The following is a 21164-nucleotide window of genomic DNA, read 5'->3' as shown; positions in this document are numbered from 1 at the left end:
AATTCTAAAATCCAAAAACCATCAGTTCAGTTCACAAACTACAGATAATACTTGCTTTGTTTAATAAATCGTTAGTCTTAAAAGCAAAGTATGTTTTGTTAAACAATTTTTCTTATTTAGTCATCACATTTTAAGGTAGTTTAATCTAACTAATTTTTTAAAATATGCTTTTTAAAACATTTTTAATTGAATTCTAATTTCCATCCAAATAGAGCATGATGAAAATCATGAGTAAAAATATCAGTCTAATAAATCAGAAATGCATCATTCACCATTTTCTAATATAATAAAAATGTCAATATTAAGACTCTTAAGTAAATGTATGTTAAACTAATATAATTGCTGAAATAAATGTGTAGGTACAGCATAGCCTCCTGGTTAGCAAAAGTGCCAAATTTAGTGTAAAGGCTATATTTCATTGCAAATCAACATGTTTTAATGGTTACTAACAATAAGAAACAACCTTTCTTCAGGAAAATAACAGAAAAGTACAAATGCAAAACAACTTTAACATCAATTATTTAAATTAAGGTTTTCTAAGTTGTATTGGACCATGGGCAGAGCTGGTGGAAGGGGTTATTGGTTCTTTGATGCTCAAATACATTTGTTAGTCTCTAAGGTGCCACAAGTACTCCTTTCCTTTTTGTGGATACAGACTAACACAGCTACTACTCTGAAACTTGATCTAGACAATTACTGAGGTGGTTGAAGTTGCTGGATCTGCTAACATGATAAAGGGGCTCCTTTTGTCTCCTGTTTTCCTCTTCTGGATTTCTGATTTTCACCAAAATTAATGGAGTTCAGTATAGAATATTCCTTGAAATTTTGGAATTGGTTAGATGTTCACAAGTTACTGTATAATAGACAGATATGCCCTTGAGCTGAGTGTGAGACCTCGCTTCATGCAGCTTGTTATGGTCTATACTATAGTGAAGATTTTGTATAATTATTTGGAAACTTTCTTGTGCAAGCAAGTTTGTTATAGAATATAACTAATTAAAATTATTTCTTAGGTGCAATGGATGAGCTTCATAGCCTGGACCCAAGAAGGCAAGAATTGTTAGAGGCCAGATTTACAGGAGTAGTGAGTGGCAGCACTGGGAGTACTGGAAGTTGCAGTGTTGGAGCTAAAGTAAGTAGAATTGGGTGGCTATTTAAACCTCTCTGTGAAATGTTAATTTAATTTTAATTTAAGAAAATATACTATCTATAAAACATACACCATGTATAACAATGAGTCTCATCAGAAAATGCTGTAGCCTATCTGGGGTAGGTTGGCATGATTTATTTTCTAGTTTAGTCTCTTATTCCAGTAAAAACATTGGCTTATGGGTTCCATATACTTTATAAAAGTTTTTCTTTTGGTAGGATGTGCAAGGGTCACTGTGAAAATGGGATATATGACTCCTCTAGGACAGCTTTCATTTTGGGAGAGAGAATGAAGGGGTATTCCTTTACATATGTACCTCCCGCACATCCTCATTTTTCCACTGTCTGAAACCAGCAAGACACACAGGAGTTGCACCTAAGTACATCTGTGTTTCCTGTTCAAGCAATTAGTTGAGATTCTAGAACTTTCCTCTTCTCTTGATGGGCAGTTTCCCTTATTTCCTGGGAAGAACAGTTATGAAAAGGCTATCTCTATCTAACTGCTGCAAAAGAGTTGTTAGAAGTTTGCAGAACATAAGGTGAAAACCATAATAAATAGATTCTTAAAATGAGTGCTCCTGGTTGGTTTCTGTGTCCAAATACACAAATGTCAGAGGAACACCAGATATGACATGAAAAAGAACTACCTGAAGATGTTCCTAGATAACAAGGAAGATCCCTGAGAAAAGCCTACCAATTCTATTTATTCTGGTTATGTTTCAACAGGAACTTCAATTCACAAGTCATGATCTAGTCTGAGGTCAGTCTCATTCTGCAAACTGGCTGAATAATGGATCAGTGATCCAGTGTCTCCAAGATGAGCACTTGCTCTGGCAAGAGTTATAATTTTGCATCATAATATTTCTGCACAGCCTTGCTTTTGAGTATTGGATTTGTGGAAGAAAAGAGAACAATCCATTGATCAAGGAGGTAGAAAATGGACAGCCTAACAGATATCAAATGCATTGGCAATAGGGCAAGCGTTTCCACTAAAGGGCTTTCTGGAATTCTTTGTCAAACAGATCTCTGAATAGATATAAACCAGGCCAAGAAAAGACCTGTTTTACATTACTTCTCAGGCTGCATGACTTCATACATTTTTATAACCCAAGGATATTTATGGTTTAACTTCTTATTTTTTCTTGGCAGTCGAATCCTTTTATATAGGGGAAACTATTTCCATTTAAAGAGTAGGAAAATACTGGCAATAAGTTGTAGTTTTCAGATAAAAGAGGAGGGTTCTGCCATTAGGTTTGAAACCCACTCTAGTAAAACCTTTCTGCAACAGAAACATCTCAGTCAAAGCATAACTTGAGGACGTTAGATGATGGGGCTGAAAACTCAAGTATGACAGATGTCAGTGAAAACCAAAAGGAAGCTGAGAATCTTGATAATCCTGACGATCAAATTTGTAACAAGAATAGGTATGCGGAATGTGTGTACTTTGCACAATACAGGAAAGCTGGCACGGGTTACATGAGAGGGAAAAAAAAATGATCTGAACGTACTGGATGTCTGTGAGAGGAGATGGGCGAGGAGAGGCAAGATGGTATGTGTGCTTCAATATTATACTCAGGAGGAGGAATGTATTAAGTGTAGGAATTATGCTGGATAACATCACAGCAAAGACACTGTTGGCTTGGGAGCCAGTGAAAGACACAATAACCGCCAGGCTGTGAAAAAGACGCCCCTGTAATAATAGGGCACCGTAGATGGTGGTTAGTGGAGATGTTGCACAACTTTGACTTTGCCAGCAACGTTGCTTTACTAACTATAATGTGGAACTGAATGATTGTTCTTACATCAGAGGTAGAATAGGAAGCAGCAAAAATTGGATTGGAATTAAAGAAAACCAAGATCATGAATGTAGGAAGCCAGACAACAGGTGCGAAAGTGCAAGTGGATGGAAAAGAAATTGAACAGGTGGTAGAGTTTTGCTATCTGGGCAATGTGATGACATTTGAGGGTGGCTTCGATAAGGATATTTATATGTGATTAGGAAAAGCAGACATCGCTTTTGGAAAGATGAACAATATCTGGTCAAACAGGTCTCCACGCCAAACTAAAGATGAGATTATATCATGCAATTGTACTGAGAATGCTACGGTATGGAGCAAAGAGTTGGCCAATGATCGTGGCTAACAAAAAAAGATTGGAGGCTGCCCATCACAGATGATTGGGAAAGATTCTATATGTTTCATGGAAAGACATCATAACAAATGTGAGGGTATGGGAACTGACAGCAGGACGTTCTAGAAAATACCAAAGAAAGAAGCCTCAGGTGGTTGTGATGTGCATTGTATTTAAGATGGGAAGTGTTGAATTGAGCAAGTGTTGAATTGATTAAAGAAGGGAGAAAAAAGAAAATGAAGAAAGTCAGGGAAGAACTAGTAGAAGACAGTGACAGAGGATATTGAATGCACTGACAATTACCTAGGAAGAAGTACCAGACCTAGTAAGAGATCATAATCAGTAGAGGAACTGGGCTGCCTGATGTCAGTGGCACTGGAGGAACTAAGGTCTAAGGTAAGATAAGGTTCCTGGTGTTATGTGGCTATTAGATAGCTTTTGGTGGTTTTTTTTTATTCTCTCAGAATCCTAATCTCAAGACAAGAAGACTACAGTCCTTACAAAAAGAAAGAATTGTTAACTCTCTCTTCACATCTACTAGCCTTAGTTGGTATATAAATGCATACTCTGGAGTCAGAGCTTTCAAAAAGTGTCTATCAGATACTTTGCTGGTCCAAAATAAGGCTGGAGGAATGTGGATCATTCTAGAGGTTTAACTTTTTTTTTTTTTTTAGGAAAGCCTTTCAAAATGATAACTTGATTCTGTATCTGACATACTTCTTGGGCCATGTCTACACTACCACTTACGTTGGCAAAACTTACGTCACCCAGGGGTATGAAAACACATCTCGAGTGACATAAGTTTCGCCAGCATAAGGGATAGTGTGCATAGAGCTATGTCGGTGGGCTTGCTTCTCCCATGGACATAGCTTCCACCGCTTGTTGGGAGTGGTATAATTATGTGGATGAGAGTTCTCTCCCGTTGGCGTAGAGCTGCTACATGAGAGATCTTAATAGCAGTGCAGCTTCATTGGTACAGCTGTGCTGCTGTAAGCTCTCTGGTATTAACACATCCTCATTCTTAACCTCTTAATCATTTAAGTGGTTTCCTTACAGGTGTTATATTGGCGTGACTGTTTCATGAGTTAGTGATCTGTCCTATAAATTATGTTCGTGCATTCTTTTCAGAGAGGATGTGTACATACAGTTGTTTACTTTCCAATTTTGTTACCAAACTACATTGTTCAGAAAAGCTTTAGAAGCAATTAAGAAACAGAATTTACTGTGCTGGAGCACACCATTTGTCCATCAAATCTGGTATTCTGCTTGCAGGTCATATTGTCTCTGCAGGTGATCACTGTGTCTTGAAGCATGAAATTTGTTTACCCTTACTTTGCATAACTGCAAATACTGTAATTTATTAGCTGTTTTAAAAATCTGAACATAGTATATGATATATTATTTTTCTCAATAGGCCTCAACAAATAATGAAAGTTCTAATCACAGTTTTGGAAGCTTGGGATCTCTAAGCGATAAAGAATCGGAGGTATGTATGTTTACAAAATTAATTACAAGTACAATATTTTAATGCAAACAAAATACTTATATGTTCTATTGTAGTTGACACTTTTATATGTAAGCTTCTTAAAGAAAATATAATATTTCTATATATACAAGAAGATTAAAAAGTGCATGTAGTGGTAAAAGCTGAAATTTGTTACACCTTTGGACCAAACTAATTTTTTTGAGATGGAGATGTGTATGGTAAGACTTCATAAAAGTGCTGTCATGGAGTGTCCTCCTTGGAGTGCCCTCCTACAGCTGGCTGCAGCATGACAGACATGCCTGCCTCAGTTTCCCCTTTCATAGTCCCAGAAATAGTCCAAATAGTCTTCCAAAGTATAACTATAGCCTTTGGGGTTCATTTTATTATAAAAGTTCCATGCACATAAACCATAAGAAAACAAGTCCCAATGCCAAGTTCTACAGTTACAGTCCTGTCTCCACACAGTACATCAAGTAGAGCCCCAGCGTCCCTCATCAGTGCCCTGGCTATCCAGTGCAACCCCAGTGTCCCTCACCGTGTCCTGGGTCTCCAGCACAGTCCCAGTGTTCTTAATCAGGCCTGGGGTGTCAGCCTTCTCTGGTTTTGAGAGCCAGCAGGAACCTTTCTCTGCTGCATTCAGCCTTCAGCCCTCTCCAGCCTTTTCTGACGGTGGCTTTCTCACCCAGGAAGGATAGCTGGGCTTCCATGGGCTTCCAAGCCCTCAGCCCTTTTCAGCTTCCCAGCACTGGCTTTGACTTCTGATAGTCAGCAGGCTAATCCCTTTGTTGGCTTCCTTGATAATTCCTCCCTCTTTCCAGGGAGTCTCCTGACTGGCATCCTTAACTCACTAGGTCTCCCTCTTGCTGGGGCTCTTCCTCCCTCAGATTCTCCCAGTTTCTTTATAGTACCATGTGCTGCCTGGCTCTCTTAACTGGCCAAACTGTGGGCACCTGTTCAGGCACTGGAAAGCTGGACCCTGCTTAATTTAGTGGGGCCAGCCATCCTGTAAAAACCTCCTTTGGACCTGTGTTCAGAGAATTTTCACTTTTTAGCTTATGTTGGTTCTGCATTGTATCATGAAAGGTTAACTACATTTTATATATAAATAATAACTGTATTTTATCTCAGGCCTGTTATTAAAAAAAAGGGAGAGATTCTGTGCTATGCCTCTAAGAGCAGCTGGGGGAAAGATTAAGACCACCTATGTGCCTTCCTGATCCTGGGAGGCTTTGGGGAGGTGAGGCCCCTAGCATAACTCAAACAGCTCTGGAGGATCTGTCTGAGTTACAACGTCCTTGGGTTTCCCTGTGCGTTGGAGTGCTGTCCAGAAACTGCATAACTCTGAGTGCTGTGGCCCTGTCATTGAAATGCCCTTATGTTAGGACTCGCAGGTGAGAGCGGGGGCCTCAAAGTGGTGGTCTTCACAATGCATGCACTCGGGAAATCCCCCCTTTAGAGCACTTGCATACCACTTCAGCCCTTTTACCACTGGGGGGGACAGCATGAGGGTTAGACTCTCGCCCCAAGACTTGATATATAGCGATGTTACATAATGATTAAGATTAAGATTCTGTCGCAGGTATTTTTAATAAGAGTCAGGGAAAGGTCGCAGGCAATAAACAAATATTCACAGAAGCCTGCAGCCTGTCCCGGACTTTTAATAAAAATACCTTGTGGGGGACAGGGACAAACAGAGCGCTGACCGCTGCTGCTCCAGCCCCAGAGGGGCTGACCCAATCCCAGCTACTGCTCCAGTGGGTGGGGGACCGGTCAGCTGTTCCGGTGGCCCTGCTCCAGAAGTCCTGGACGCTCTGGAAAGTTATGGAATCCGTGACCCACGTGACTGTCATATCCTTCATGAAGATAAATTCATATTTTGGAATTAAGAATGGTGTGTATAGCTTGCTAAATTTTTACCTTAAGGCAGTAAAACTTTCACCAGCACAGGGAAACCTCCTTAGCCACTGTTTAGTTGTAGCTGTGTAAATACTCTTAAAACTTAATTAGTTTGCCAGTATTTATTATTCTGAGAAATACAGAAATGTGTTCAAAGATCAGACATTAGATCACTTTCCACTTCTAAAACCCTTTTTCTTCATAGTTTACAATATCTATAGCATCTGAAACCAAAATTTTTACCACCTTTATTTTTTTTCTTTTTGTGTGGTGTGTAAACTAGTTTTCTTATTGTAAGGATGAGTTTCTGGAGTTTTGGCAGCATTTTTTCCCCAAAAAGTGTTTTATAGGAAAAATTGTAGGTTTTTTCATGTTGGGAGGAATACCTATATAAAAATTACATGGACTTTGTAAATGAGATATAAAAGAGTGGAGAAGAGCAGGAGTAAATTTGCACCTGTCATGCTTTGAATGTTTTTTAATATCGTTCAAATTAGAAACAGCTTTGACTTTTTCCACATATGAAGTGAGGTACTGAACTTTTAGTCTGTAATTTCAAACATAAACTCTTTCTGCTGCTGGCTCATTAGCCCTATAAAAATGACAAATCAATTTTCAGAATTATTCCAACACTGCTAGTTCAGTTGTCTCCCTCATCTCTCCAGTCTTTGCCTTGAATCACTGTGAAAATATATTGCGTATCACTAAAGGTTAGTGCACTTCTGACATTCTGACCAAATGTGGGGTCAGTCAGTTGCCATTAATGGAGAGAGAGACAGAGCACTGGAAAGGACATTGTTGCGCCAAGTGGTTTTTGGATATCTAACTCTCTGTTGCCCATCTTATATTAGTATAGTTGTATGGACCCTCACACTCCAGAATAGTGTGGCAGAGGGCTCTGACTCATTGGGGATTCCCTTTTCCAGAGAAAATCTGCAGTCAGCATGAAGGACAGTGCAAGTGATGGAATCTTCTCTTATAGTAAATTCGCATTTGATAAATATTAGTGGGTCTCTTGTGCACCACGTGCTCCAGTACAGTTAATCTGTACTTTTTTAATTGGACCTTGTGATGGGGATGTACTAGGCCCTTCAAGGCTCCCTACTGGACTTAACCACATAACAGTTATAAATAGTTTTTAGTTCTTAAATAACCTATTGATTGATAGTTTTAGAACAGAATCAGATTACAGCCCCTTCCCCCTCCCCCATGGTCCAATGTTCAGGTACCGGACTATGCTCAGAATTCCATGCTTCAAACTATGCATCTCCTGCCCGCAATCCTTCTTGGTCAGTGATGACTATCAGTGCTCTGTCTACTGCCTGGAGGAAGCTCACATTGTGGCTCAGTACAGTGTTTGCCAGTCTTTCCCCAGTTGTACCTGAGAAAGTGGGCACTTCGCCTCCGCAAGTATCTCCTGGACATGGCCATTAGACCACAATCAGACCCAGGCCAGGGAACTCCCCCATACAACATCCTGAATCAGCAAGGAGAGTGCCTCCTGCTGAAAAGTCCGCCTCTGGTGCTGGAGAATCCTCTCCCACAGATTCTGTGACAGTGCCTAGTTAGGAAGCACTGTCATAAACATGGGACTAAGTCTTCCTCTAAGTCCACTTCAGAAAAATCAGACATCCCATCCACCAGCATTGCCTCTGAGGACTCAGTACGTACTGTCTTAAGTCCCAGAAACTTTGGGCTCCACTGGCTCCAGGCCGTGTTCCATCGGTACCACCATTTCCAGCTCTTCACAAGACCCAGGACCCCCGTCACCTGCAAAGACAAAGTTTCCTTACACGTACACCCCAAATTTATCCCTGTAGTAGTTAGTTTCACCTTAATTAATCCATTCATTTAACTTTCATTCTTTCTGAAACTGCACACTCCCTCGATGTGTGATGAGCTTTGGCCTTTTACCTGAAGAGAACAAGACCAATCAGGACGTCCCTGAGACTGTTTATTGCGATAACAGAGAGAGCTGGGGGCATGTCATCTCCACCCAGAGAATTTCTAAATTGGTATCCGGGTGCATTCTACATTGGTATCCAGGTGCATTCTTCTGTCAACTCTTGAATCTTCCTCCCCCTACAGGGGTATGAGCTCACTCCACAGAGCACAGCAATCATGGCATCTCTTCAGGATATACCCTCCTAGACCTCTGTAAAGCTGCTATGTGGAGTTCCATCCACACATTTTAAAAGCATTACGCCCTGGTGCAGGACTTGGCTGCTGATGCCTCCTTTGGAACGGTGGTCCTCTGCTCAAACTTACTGTCCTGATCCTTGCACCCTCCTCCTACTTAGGTATTGCTTGTCAGTCACCCACAGTGGAGTACAATAGGGACCATCACTTGAAGAAGTGGTTACTTACCTATAACTGGAGGTTCGTTGAAATGTGTGGTCCCTGTGTGTATTCCACTACCTGCCCTCCTTCCCTTCTGCTTTGGATCTTTCTGATTCATGGTGGAGAAGGAACTGAAGAGGTGGTTGATCTGCCCTGTCCTTTATTGCCTTGATCAGAAGCATGAGATGAGCCTGGGTGCATGCACAGACCAACAGATACTATTTTCAAAGTTCTCTGATTCTGGGTGCATGATGCGCATGTCTAACCCACAGTGGAATACAGGTAGGCACCACACATCTAGAAGAACCTCCAGTTATAGATATAATCTTCTTTTTCACAGTACACAAAGGTTCAGACATGTATTAGGTTGCAGGATGCTGAATAAGTTCCACCTTGTCTAGACTGGAAATTTGTCCTGCTTACAGCCATAATCGGTCTGCCATTAGTTTAACTGCACTGGTATAACCCTTAAAATGGACAAGCAAAGCCACTACTTGCATCACTGGAGCTCACCCCATTTTTAATATGGGTAGGCTTGCCTGCTGTAAATAGCTAGCTTTGACTATCTACACCAGATATTGCAATGGGTAGCAATACCGATGGCTATAATCCGGGCAAATCTCCAGTCTAGACAAGTCCTTTATCTAGTATGCACCAAACCTAAGTATGGGTATCTTGAACTCTTTGGCTGGAATGATAGGTTGCTTAATCTGAATTGTTGTCACATGTTGTATTGCTAATTAGAAGCATTGCTGGTTAGCTAGGAGTGCTTTCATTTTAGGAGAAGTTTCATCATGTCCAGGTAACTTAAACCTTAAGGAACTGTGTTTTCATAATTAACAAGGTAGAGAGCTCAGATTCTGCCTAAGCTGCTGAAGCTTATTTCAGTTGTCTAGTAAGTGTGTGTCCCTTCCAAAACAGGTTCCCCAAGATGGCTGTAGTATACCAAGTTTACCAGTCACAAAGAGGATGTAGATCCTAAGTCTGACATTGTTTGTTTGTTCACCCCTTTTAATAATTTTGCTAGCCAGATAAATTTTGTATCTTGTCCTTCCAGGATGCATTTTCTTGGCATTAATAAATAGACGATTTTCTTGGCCAGAGGGGTGTGACTGCCTATACTTTTTATTTATGGTTTTTCACAAGAACAAAACACTCAATTTTCTGCTGTGGCAGTCTACTTAAGAAAAAAGTCTTAATTCTCTGGCTTTTTTTGTCCATCTTTCTGGCAAAGGAGAAAGATATAGCATTACAATATTGCTTTCACATTTTATCTGGTTAGATAGAATTAGAGGGTGGCATAGATCTAGCTCTGATCTTTGTTTATTTTGTTTGAATCCCCTGAGAGCGATTGTGTAACTTCCAGAGTACTGGTAAGCAAAAATTGCCCAACTTTCAGTTATAGAGCCTTTTGGCTAACTGACAGCCGTGCAAACTCAATGTTGTGTCTAAAAGTTCTGCTATGTTCATTCTGGCTTGTGCATCATAACTAGTTAGAGAATCTTTGGGACACTGTCTATAATTGGGCTAAACAGGTTAATTTAAGGCCCAGTTTGACCTCTAGTTGATATTTAAACAGTTCTGTTGGTGACACACGGGTTAGACTAGTGTTCATCCTCCCAAAGCAGTACTGGTTCTTAAGTGCTAAAAAGAGTAAAAACTACTAACAATGTAAGTAAAAAAAAAAAAGAGAGAGAGACAGACAGACAGCAGAAAAACTTTTGAATGTATGCCAGGAGCAAATCTGACAGGTAAGAAGTTTCTATTTTAAAATTTCTTTTCTCACTATAATTGCATGTTGAAGATCTTGCATTGTCTGAGACATGGAGCATGATCTACTTGGGTAGTATCTCAGTTTTTCAAATAGAAAATTTCATTAAATTTTTATAATCTATTTACCTCTTTCTAGTTAATCTTGAAGGAAATTTGTAAACAATTCTAGAAAGCAACTGCTAGTTGTAGAAATGCCTAATTAACTTTTTAATGGCACTACTTGGAGAACTATTAACAGCTATACAAAGAAATTAATGGTGCTGCCTGGTAACTCTCTTTGAACAATATTGCAGTGGTATAGGTTGGAAGTTAAGGGAGATGACAGTGGAAGTGTTCCATTGCACGCTGGAAATTATGCTACGTTGTTGCAATTCTGTGAAAGAAAAACATAATCCTATATCAGGGTGGTGCCTATTATCTAGGACAGAGCTTCCCAAACTTTTCTTGTTGCGTGTCCCCTTCCAGTAGTACCAGCTGCCCACAAACCTCTACCCTTCTCATCACTGGTACTTTGTGTTTTTTTCTAAACACTACCTGTCTTTAACCATCTGTCCATATTTCACTGTTACATAAAGATATAGTTATAGTGCAGGGGTAGGCAACCTATGGGACGCCTGCCGAAGGTGGCACGCAAGCTGATTTTCAGTGGCACTCGCACTGTCTGGGTCCTGGCCATTGGTCCGGGAGGTTCTGCATTTTAATTTAATTTTAAATGAAGCTTCTTAAACATTTTAAAAACCTTATTTACTTTACATACAACAATAGTTTAGTTCTATATTATAGACTTATAGAAAGAGACCTTCTAAAAATGTTAAAATGTATTACTGAAACGCGAAATCTTACATTAGAGTGAACAAATGAAGACTCGGCACATCACTTCTGAAAGGTTGCTGACCCCTGTTATAGTGTGACATACAACCAAAAAAAAAAAAACCCCCGGACTAAGTTCTGAGCTCTGCTAGGCTGGACAATTGCTGGGTAACTAAACCTGCGCTGTATGGTGATTGGAGGTGGGGGCTCTGTACATCTGTGTTCTCATTGTTACATTTTGAAGTAAATTAACTACCATATTTATATACAACAAATTCCCACTGAGTTTTAAAGCTTTGTCTCAGTAGCCTATTATGAAAATGCAATAAGTAAGGGCTTCAGTCATGAGAAGCGGGGCTCAGGTTACACACACCCCTCCCGCACAGGGCTGAAGCCCTGGGGTAGGGTGACCATCCATCCCGTTTTTTGGGACTTTTTCTTATATAGGCGCCTTTTACCCCCCCACCCTTTGTCCCGTTTTTTCACAGTTGCTATCTGGTAACCCTACCCTGGGGCTTTGGTCCCCCCACTGCCCTGGGTGGTGGGGCTCGGGCTTTGGCCCCCACGATCCTCCTGGGATCGTGTAGTAATTTTTGTTGTCAGAAGGGGGTCACGGTGCAATGAAGTTTGAGAACCGCTGCCATAGATTATTTGTATGCCTCAGAAACACTGATGAATTTATCCTCAGAACATTCTTGTGAAGTAGGAAGGTCAATTATCCTCAATTTACATATAGGGAACTGAGACACACAGAATAAGTGATTGATCCAAGGTCACACAAGAAGTCTGTGGCAGAACTGGGAATTCAACCCAGATCTTCTGACACAAAGTACAGTGCCTTAATCACAAGGCCGTATTTCCAAGGCTGTGGTGATTATTTCTAAATTGTAAAGTACCTTTGTATATTGGATTCTTAAAAAAAAGTAACAAAAAAGCCCCCAAAATTCAGCAACCACACATTTTAAAAAAAAAAAAATTTAAAGGGCCCTAAGCAGAGCTATTCACTGCGTTATGTCTCCTGCTGGAGGTTCCTTCCATGTTCTCTGAAAGATGATTTCTGGATTTCTGCCATGCCAAGTCTTTATTTTTTGCAGCTGTGATGATTCATAAAAAAATTAAGTGGAGGATGTCTTTACATTTTGAATGAGCAATCAGAAAAATGGTGGCACTAAATAAAGGAATGTGCTTTCTTGACCCATTTTTCAAAAGGTGTTACATTCTCTTCAAAGAGTTTGTAGTTATGCCAGATATTATGATGAGAGATTGTAACATTTTACTCCTTTAAGTAACATCTGGTTTGTTTTCACACTAAATGTAATATTTTAAAAGAATAAATTTAAACTTTTAATGTTACATAAAAGGGTTTTTGAAATGGTGTCATAAGAGTTGGTTATGGTAGACAATTTGTCATATGAAAGGTAAAGTAGGAGCTTGAAGATATATTCATAAGGTGAGCGGTGCTTCCCTTTGTGATGCTGAGACCTTAACTGTATTGCAACAGATTGTGAAAAATAATGTAGAAATTTAGATCTTGATTAGAAATGCAATACTAATATTAGTTTATGTAGTGAGAATGTTAGTTTATTATCAAACTCTGATGCAGTACTGATGCAATCACGCTATGCTTTGTTAGTGATAACGTGGTATATAAAAATATATCTGTATTTGACATCTTTAAATTTCTCAATGCATGACATACTTTTCCTTTCTTTTTTCCAGTGTATATTTATCTCCTGTTTTGTATGCCAGGCAAGGATGCAGAAAATATAGTAGAATTTAGAAATTAATCATTTTTCTATGTCACTAATACGAGTATTAAAATCTAGGATTTTTGAATAGCAGAATTTTAATAGAGATGCCTTGCAAATATAGGTTCTGATCTGCATGGGTGGACCTCAGTTAATTTGGTTGGATTCCACCCATGCGGATCAGATTGCAGATTTGGTGTGACAATGAAAAGACAATTTAGTAAATGCTGTATTTCTTGTACTACTTTGATAGAAAATAGTCACATATAATTTTACTGAATGTTTGTTCCTGAAAACTATACCTGTATTTCAGTGTCCTTTTACATGTGAATGACATAAGTTTACTAGATTCTGTTCACATTTAAGGTATGTAGATTTTGATTGGAGTACAGATTGGCTATGTGCAATTTATGGTTAATCTTAAACCGAGTTCTGTGGATTTTGAGTGCTTCTGATAGTGTATGAATACCTTGGTCTTTCCCACCATTATAAGTTTGTATTTTCTATTCTCTGCAGATAAAGAATTCTTTAAAACTCTTTTTATAGTCTTTGGCTGTAAATCTGAGTGGTGAAGGGGGTAAGATTTAGGGGGGAAAGTAAATTTAAAAAAATATAAACACATTAATTATACATAGGAAAAATTTAATGATTATTAAAAACTGAAAATCTCAGCACCATTAAGTGCTGTAGAGAGGGAAAGACATTACATATTTAAGACACAAATAGTACAAATTGGTGGTTTTCCACATTTTTTCTTTGAAAAAATTCTATATGCTACTATGAATTGTTCTGCAAGTAAATATAAAATATTTATATAGATCTGTATTTCTATCTTAACCCACAATTTTGGAAAGAGAGAATAATTATTTTAGAGACAGACTATTACAAATGAATACGTTTTATAAAAGGAAATATTAAGGCCAAAATTAAAAACTATCAAGCCAAGACAGAAACAAGTGGTAAACCACAAAATACACAGGTAAACTAGGGCCTGAACCACATGAAGTATAGGGGTCTTGCAATATGCCAGGTTTGTGTTTTTCTTCATAGTTCTGGAATCTGATATTGGTGGCTTTCTAAAAATGTTTTTTCTTGTTTGTAAGTTTTGCTGAAGTTTTATATGTGAAGGCAGCTTTATTATTTGGGAAGTGTTCACCAAGAAGATATTTCCCCAGCTCCATAGCTCTTGAATTTGTTGTAGTTCGTATGGTTCCATTAGAAGATGAAAGGTGCTGCTTGTTTTCTGGAAAACATTTTGTGGTGATTTGAGCTGATATGCCCAAGTTTTGCGTACGCATTGTGCATTATCATATGAATATTGTATTTACCAAAGTGAAAATTACCTCCAGTATAATTTTAGACATCTTATTAGAGTGCTAATACTGTTTGCAGTTTACGGTTAAACTAAACAAAACGAATGAAAAGGATTAAAAGAAAATTGAAATATTTTTCTACAAATCACTGGAGTTTTGATTTTTCAAAATGAAATTTAAATTCCTACAGAGGTTTATAGATGAGAAAGCTGATAGTTATTCTGCAATTGGAAAATTAACTTTTTGGGAAATTTGAAATGATTATGTAGACATATTTAATAGTTGTAAAGAATGTACAGTTTTAAAAAAATATACTTTGGCTATTTAAGATGCTGTATTAAAATGCTAATAATGGAATAACAAATTTGAGAATAAAATCACTTAACTATTTTCCAACAAAACTGAAAGCAGAAAAGGAAAGAGGAAAAGATTACTTTTTAATGTCATCAATACTTGGTTAAATCTTGTCAATTTATCACTTAACATTAACTTGCTTTGTTCGCAGAATGTTCATTAAATGTTTAGACTGAACATAACTTTAGATAACAGTGCATCACTCAACAGCATAATATAGAGAAGCATTTGTAAGCATCATGTTTCTGCAGAAAGATATGTTTTGAAAATAGCTTTGACAAACTTTTATTCTTATATCAAAACTGTGCAGTATATGGAAGTCAGTAGTGTCCAGAGCTGTCAGCCCGGACTTGGGCCCCTTTCAACTGGGCAGTGTACAAATATAGTAAAAAAGCAGATTTTGACCATAACACCTTATCTCATTTAAAACTATAGTAGAACCTCAGTTACGAACATCAGAGTTATGAACTGATAGATTAACCACGCACCTCATTAGAAACTGGAAGCATGCAATCAGGTAGCAGCAGAGACCAAAAAAAAATACAGTATCGTGTTAAACATAAGCTACTAAAAATATAAAGGGAACGTTTAAAAAAAAGATTGACATGGTAAGGAAGCGGTTTCTGTGCTTGTTTCATTTAAATTAAGGTAGTTAAAATAAACATTTTTTCTTCTGCATAGTAAAGTTTCAAAGCTGTGTTAAGTCAAGGTTCATTTGTGAACTTTTGAAAGAACAGTCATAATGTTTTGTTCATAGTTACAAACATTTCAGAGTTACAAATAACCTCCATGCTCAAGGTGTTCATACCTCTGATGTTCTAGTCTAAACACAACAAACAGGTGTAATAAACCTTATGAAGGGAAGGAGTACAAGAGTAAGTACTCATATTGTCATCTTTTTCCTTCAGTTAAAATCTGAAATGGTATTCCGGCTGAACTGAGACCATGTTTTATGAATGAGACTTTTTATTTATTGCATGTAACAATAATAGAAATAAGTAGAGCTGTTGCTGGATCAGATTCTTTTGCATTTAAAGACATTAATTTGCTTTTTGTAGACTCCGGAGAAGAAACAATCAGAACCTTCCAGGGGAAGAAAGAGGAAAGCAGAGAATCAGAGTGAAAGCAGCCAAGGTACACCAAACATTTTTTGAATTATAGCAAATCAGTTAGGTATTACATGCATTTAGTCAAATTATATTTGCTTGAACACATAAAATTTAGGGTTTGTCTGCACAGTCCTGCAGTGCAAACTATGGGGGTATGAATTGCAGTGCACAGTAAAGTGTTATACTGTAACTGTCCTGTGTAGACCCTGCTAGCGCAAACTAGAAGGTTCCTAGTTCATGTTTCAAACAGGACTACATCAACGTAAACCAGGTATCTTTTAGTTCATACTAGCAGAGTCTACACAGGACAGTTACAGTGCAACATTTTAGCACTCACTACAGTTCATGCCGGGTAGTCTGCACTGTGGGGCTGTGTAGACAAGTCCTTAGACAGCCTTACAGAGTTCTACACTCATTGCCTGAGACAAGTGGTGATTTTAACTGGTGAATAAAATATATCTTTTTCCCCATTATCAGTCTTGGGTAGGTACAGGCAAGTACATTCTGTATCTGAGCTGTTAATTGTGTAAAAGAATTTTGTATGGCTGCACTTAGCTCTTGCCATAATTCTTCTCACTAGTATGCCTCTGCAGTTCCTTTTCTTATTCCAGCTGATGAGCAGGAATTCATGCTTTTAAAGTTTTCATTTGCTTGCTCTTCAGATAAATTTCCATTATCCTGAGTGACCTTTTTCCATCCAACAAATGTTCATAGGGGAGGATTAAATAGTTGGGGGATCACTAGAATGAAATAGATGACTTACATCTGATATGACTTGACTTTGACTTGAATCAAGCCATAACTGTTACTATCCAGTGGCTGTTTGGCCTTTGTGAAATGTGTGGTGCTCTCAGTCCATTTCCTAGTGGACAATATATATACTTGTTCCTCAAAACACTGTCATGATACTTACCATTTGGTACTGTTTTAGACAAGTATGTGGTTCATTGAAATATCCTGTCCCATTTTAAGGTGACTTCTTTAGGGCAGGAATGGTGGAGACTCATAAGTCTCTGGGTACTATCTAGCATATAAAGAAAAAGTAGTTGTGAGAATGGGGCTTATTTTATTGTTTTGGTGTTCCATTTGAACTAATAAATATCCCTTTAAATGCAAATATATAAGCCAGGAGCTAGGAGCATTGTTCATTTGCCTCTTGGTCATTTACTGTGTTTTTTATTTTGTCTTTGTGGTTGGTTCTTGTCCTGCCTCTGAGTTGATACTTGAATACTTTACCTGTTCTAATCACTGGTAGGCCTTTTGAACTGGCAGTTCAAACTACGTAGAAATAATTCTAATGATCAAGATTGCTATTTTAAAATACTGTGGCTTAGCTGCCACTTGCGCCTGATTTTCCAGCCAAGGGTATGTATTCCATTCTGAGCTGAGTGGTGTAGGTTTTAGACTCGTTGGTGATGTACACCTGGGCAATCAGCAAACTGGGACTCTGGCAGCTGAGGGAATAGAATATCAACTGATTAAAAGGAAATTAGAGCCAACTGTGAGGGCTTATGGGGTTTGTTCATAAAGACAATGTAGTTGGATGTTCCCCTTCCCTTTACCAGAGTGATTGATAAAGCATGACCAGCCCAGGAAATTACTTGGGAAGGAGAAGGGGTTTGGGGTCTTTAAATACAGAGCCTTCTTGGGAGCAAAGATAAAGAACTCCTTCAAATGGATGTTTGGTATTTTTCGATTGGAGAAATTTATTAATTTGTGACTGCATAGTTTAATGTTAACATAGTTTTAAGTCACTTGATAAATCACAGTCACTTGTTTGGGTATGAAAACTTATGTCTCTGGGACTGATTTCTATTAAATATCTCTGGTCTGCTTGAAGCTACAGTGGCAATATTTCACACATACAGATAAATAAGTTGGGAGTTTTTCTTGTAATGTCTTGCCAAGACCTGAATTTTGGGTTTTATATGTTCGGTGCAATAGCTGATGACATCACCGACATATAAAACAATGGAGGCAGCTGCATTCCTTATAATGCTTTAGATGTTAATGTTGTTAACTGTTACAGAAGATACTCTGAAAACTAGAATAAATAAATTAAATAACTGGCTTGCATTATAAAACAATATTTTTATCCATTTCTTTTAATACTTAAATTATTCTAGGAAATTTTTTAGTATTGTCCTCAAGATTAGTTTCTCCTCTAGCTACTTATGCATGGTGTAAAGTATAATGCAGGCAGTCTAACTTTGTCTTGCAATATTTTTTTTCGTACATTTTTCAGGGAAGTGTAGGCTGTCCCTTCCCATGTTAAGCCAAAAAAGCAAAGTGTAAGATATGTTGCTTTAAAATATTTCTGTTTAGGTGATCATTTTGATTTGACTGTTTACTGCTATTTAAATGTATAATTTATTTTGTTCTTAAAAAAAAAAAAGTTTCAGACAATCTGACACTCTCCTCTCACTTGACTCTTTTGGTCTCTTAACTGTTGTGGTACAGTCACCTCACAGAGGCTTTGCCTATTATAAACTTTTTTGGAAAATTTCCCACAGCTGCTTTTCTAGTGCTCCCATCATTGCTGCCCCTCATGGAGTGGAACAAGTGGTAGTAAAAGCAGGAAATTTTAACCATTTCTTAGAGCAGACAACCTGGTAATAAAAGCTCTTATGCCCTGGTTACCATTTTGTTACTGCCCATAGAACTTTATAACTACAATGTATCCTAATGTAGACAAGGCAGTAGCGTCCTCCATGCTAGATAGGACAGAATTTCAAATGTGAAAAACAAGCAGAAAAATATCTGTTTGTAGCATAGGATCACCTTTCTGGCCTTCCTTATGCATTATAAAGAAGCAAAGGCACAAAGCCCAGTTTTTTTCCTTACAGATCACTTTTAATGTTTCTCAGCTGACAAACTCCTTTCTTACCCATCCAGGTCAGCTTTTAGATAATTGGCAAGACTGGTATGGATATGGGGAAAGTGATAAAATGGTGCATTTGTTTAAAAATGTAATAAACCATCTCCTTCTTTACTGAAACCATGAAGAGTAGGGGGTAGGTAAGTGTAGGGAAATGGCTTTTATGAAAGAGACACTTGCAGTATGTGCTGGAATTCACTAAACTGTGTCATTAAATGCCATCTTGCTTAATTAGGGTGATTCTAAGGGAACAGGTTTGTTTAATATGTTTCAAAAACTGTAAGAATTGGTTAATGGCAGAATAAGTCAATATAAGTTGCATTGTACACTGTAATAACTTCATGTGTTGTCGAGCTAGTTATCACTGAGTTGTCCCTCAGCATGATAATTACAATACATAATTACAAATGCTGTTGTGTTCTGTTCAGGTGTGTACAGATTTGTTAGCATAAGTTTCCTTCTGGTTCTTTCCTTCGTTCGCATCTTTCTGTTTTCCTGGTCTCTTATGGCTTCTCAATAAACCATCTTGCCCCTAATATGTCTAAATATATAATGATTTGAATGCTTTGTAAAGGCAATTAATGGAAATAAAGGAATATCTCCTAGCATAATGTATTTCTAGGTGTGTCTGATAATAGGTTTGAGTGCTTAATTTGAAACAGCTGTATGTCTACTGTGGTGTGACAATTAATGGGGTCTACAGTAGTTGTAAGAGACAGCTGCACCTTCATGATAGTGCTTACGTGAAACCAATGAACAAAAACCTCTAGAAGCTTAATGGCTGAAATATCAAATGCATTTTTTGTGGAAAACAAATGCATATGTATTTCTTTTTTAAAGTAAATTTTCTGTGGCTTGGTTCCCCAGTGTGGTTCCGCAGTTCTTCTCTTCTGGTGTCAGGAAGTGGAATAGCAAAAGATAGGCAGTCTCCCTCCCCTTTAAGGCACTGTTCCCAGTCTCTTCCTTCCTCTCAGTGAGGAAAACAAAAAACGCTTCACACTGATGTATTGTCTTTAGACTTCAAGCACAGGCACTATGAAAAATAGCACAGAGGAAACAGACAGACTCCCTCGAAGTGGAAAGTGTAGCCTGAGAGTGGGTGCTTCCTGCAGATCATCACTGCAAGGCTGGTGGGTCTGAATTGTCTAGTCAGCAATTCAGCAGTCCCCTGTCTTGCCAGTGGGAGCAAACCTGTATTGCGTGGCTTTCCCTCGCTTTTAGAGCACTCCCACTAGATTCATTTTAGAGAAAATGCCTAGAAGAGCAGGGGAAAAAGAGCTATGGTGCTTCATCCAGGTCCCTTACCTATTCCTTCCTTTGTTCTGAGGGGGAGGCAGAGATGCTTAATCTTGAGACCATTGCATGGACCAAAAAGAATACAAAGCCCTCCTGCTCTCTGTATGGAAGGACTCTACCCTAATTTACCCCAAGCAGTTCACTACACTCACTCCTTTGTGGAGCTTTTCTCTTCCACTCCCTCCTCAGTAACCTACCTTCTCTCTTTAGGCTCCACTAGAGATGCATAATGAGGACCCATCCCACTGGGACAGGTTCCTTAGGTTTATGTCCTATCTTAGGCCTCCTGTGAAGTCCCTGAGTCCTCAATAGGGTGCTCAGTGCTTTGCTCAAATCTTGTTGAATTCTTAGCTTTGGTGCTTCTTACTGTGCTTTCCTTGAAAGTGGAATTCCTTAGTCGAGGTCGCCTTCACCTGACAGGGCTTATGGCATTTGTTTGCCATCAACACTGTCTTGTTTTTCTTAAGGAAAAATTAATGCTTTGCACTTGTTACAGCTTCCTTACCAAAGCAGTTTCTTCTTTTCACCTGAACCAGGAGATTTCCCACCCCCACCCCCCAACCCCAACTTCTGTCTGATCACCAAAGCCCAGAGAAAATCCCCTGACACTGTGTGGATATATGTGGGACAGTGAAGGTGTACCCTGTCTCAAACACAGGAGTTCAGAAAGTCTCATTCCCTCTTCGTGCTCCGAGAGTCCCTGCAATGGTTTAAAGGCTCTGATTAACTTCCCCTGCTGGAATCTGTTGTTGCATTTGGAGACTCTCCTGCATCTGTTCTGTCAAAGCCGTGTCTACTTCCATAGCTGAGAAAGAAACCTCCATAGATGACTATGCATGGCAAAGACTCGCAGCTCTGTCTGCAGTCACCTTCACCAAGCAC

General features: G+C 38.7%; 1 protein-coding gene across 2 annotated transcripts in view; it reads left to right on the top strand.

Moving 5' to 3' along the window:
• TLK1 (tousled like kinase 1) overlaps window positions 1-21164 on the top strand; it is a 129293-nt gene that overhangs the window by 47045 nt on the left and 61084 nt on the right. For both annotated transcript variants that reach the window (XM_084642993.1, XM_084642994.1), the window contains exons 2-4: window positions 1014-1132; window positions 4694-4765; window positions 16058-16133. In XM_084642993.1, the coding sequence (XP_084499119.1) occupies window positions 1014-1132; window positions 4694-4765; window positions 16058-16133 (267 nt within the window). The remainder of the gene's footprint in view (window positions 1-1013; window positions 1133-4693; window positions 4766-16057; window positions 16134-21164) is intronic.

Source organism: Lepidochelys olivacea (assembly GCF_965140295.1).
Source record: "Lepidochelys olivacea isolate rLepOli2 genome assembly, chromosome: 11".
Taxonomy (NCBI): domain Eukaryota; kingdom Metazoa; phylum Chordata; order Testudines; family Cheloniidae; genus Lepidochelys; species Lepidochelys olivacea.
The sequence above is the reverse complement of the archived record's forward strand: the minus strand, read 5'-3'. Positions and strand labels throughout refer to the sequence as shown.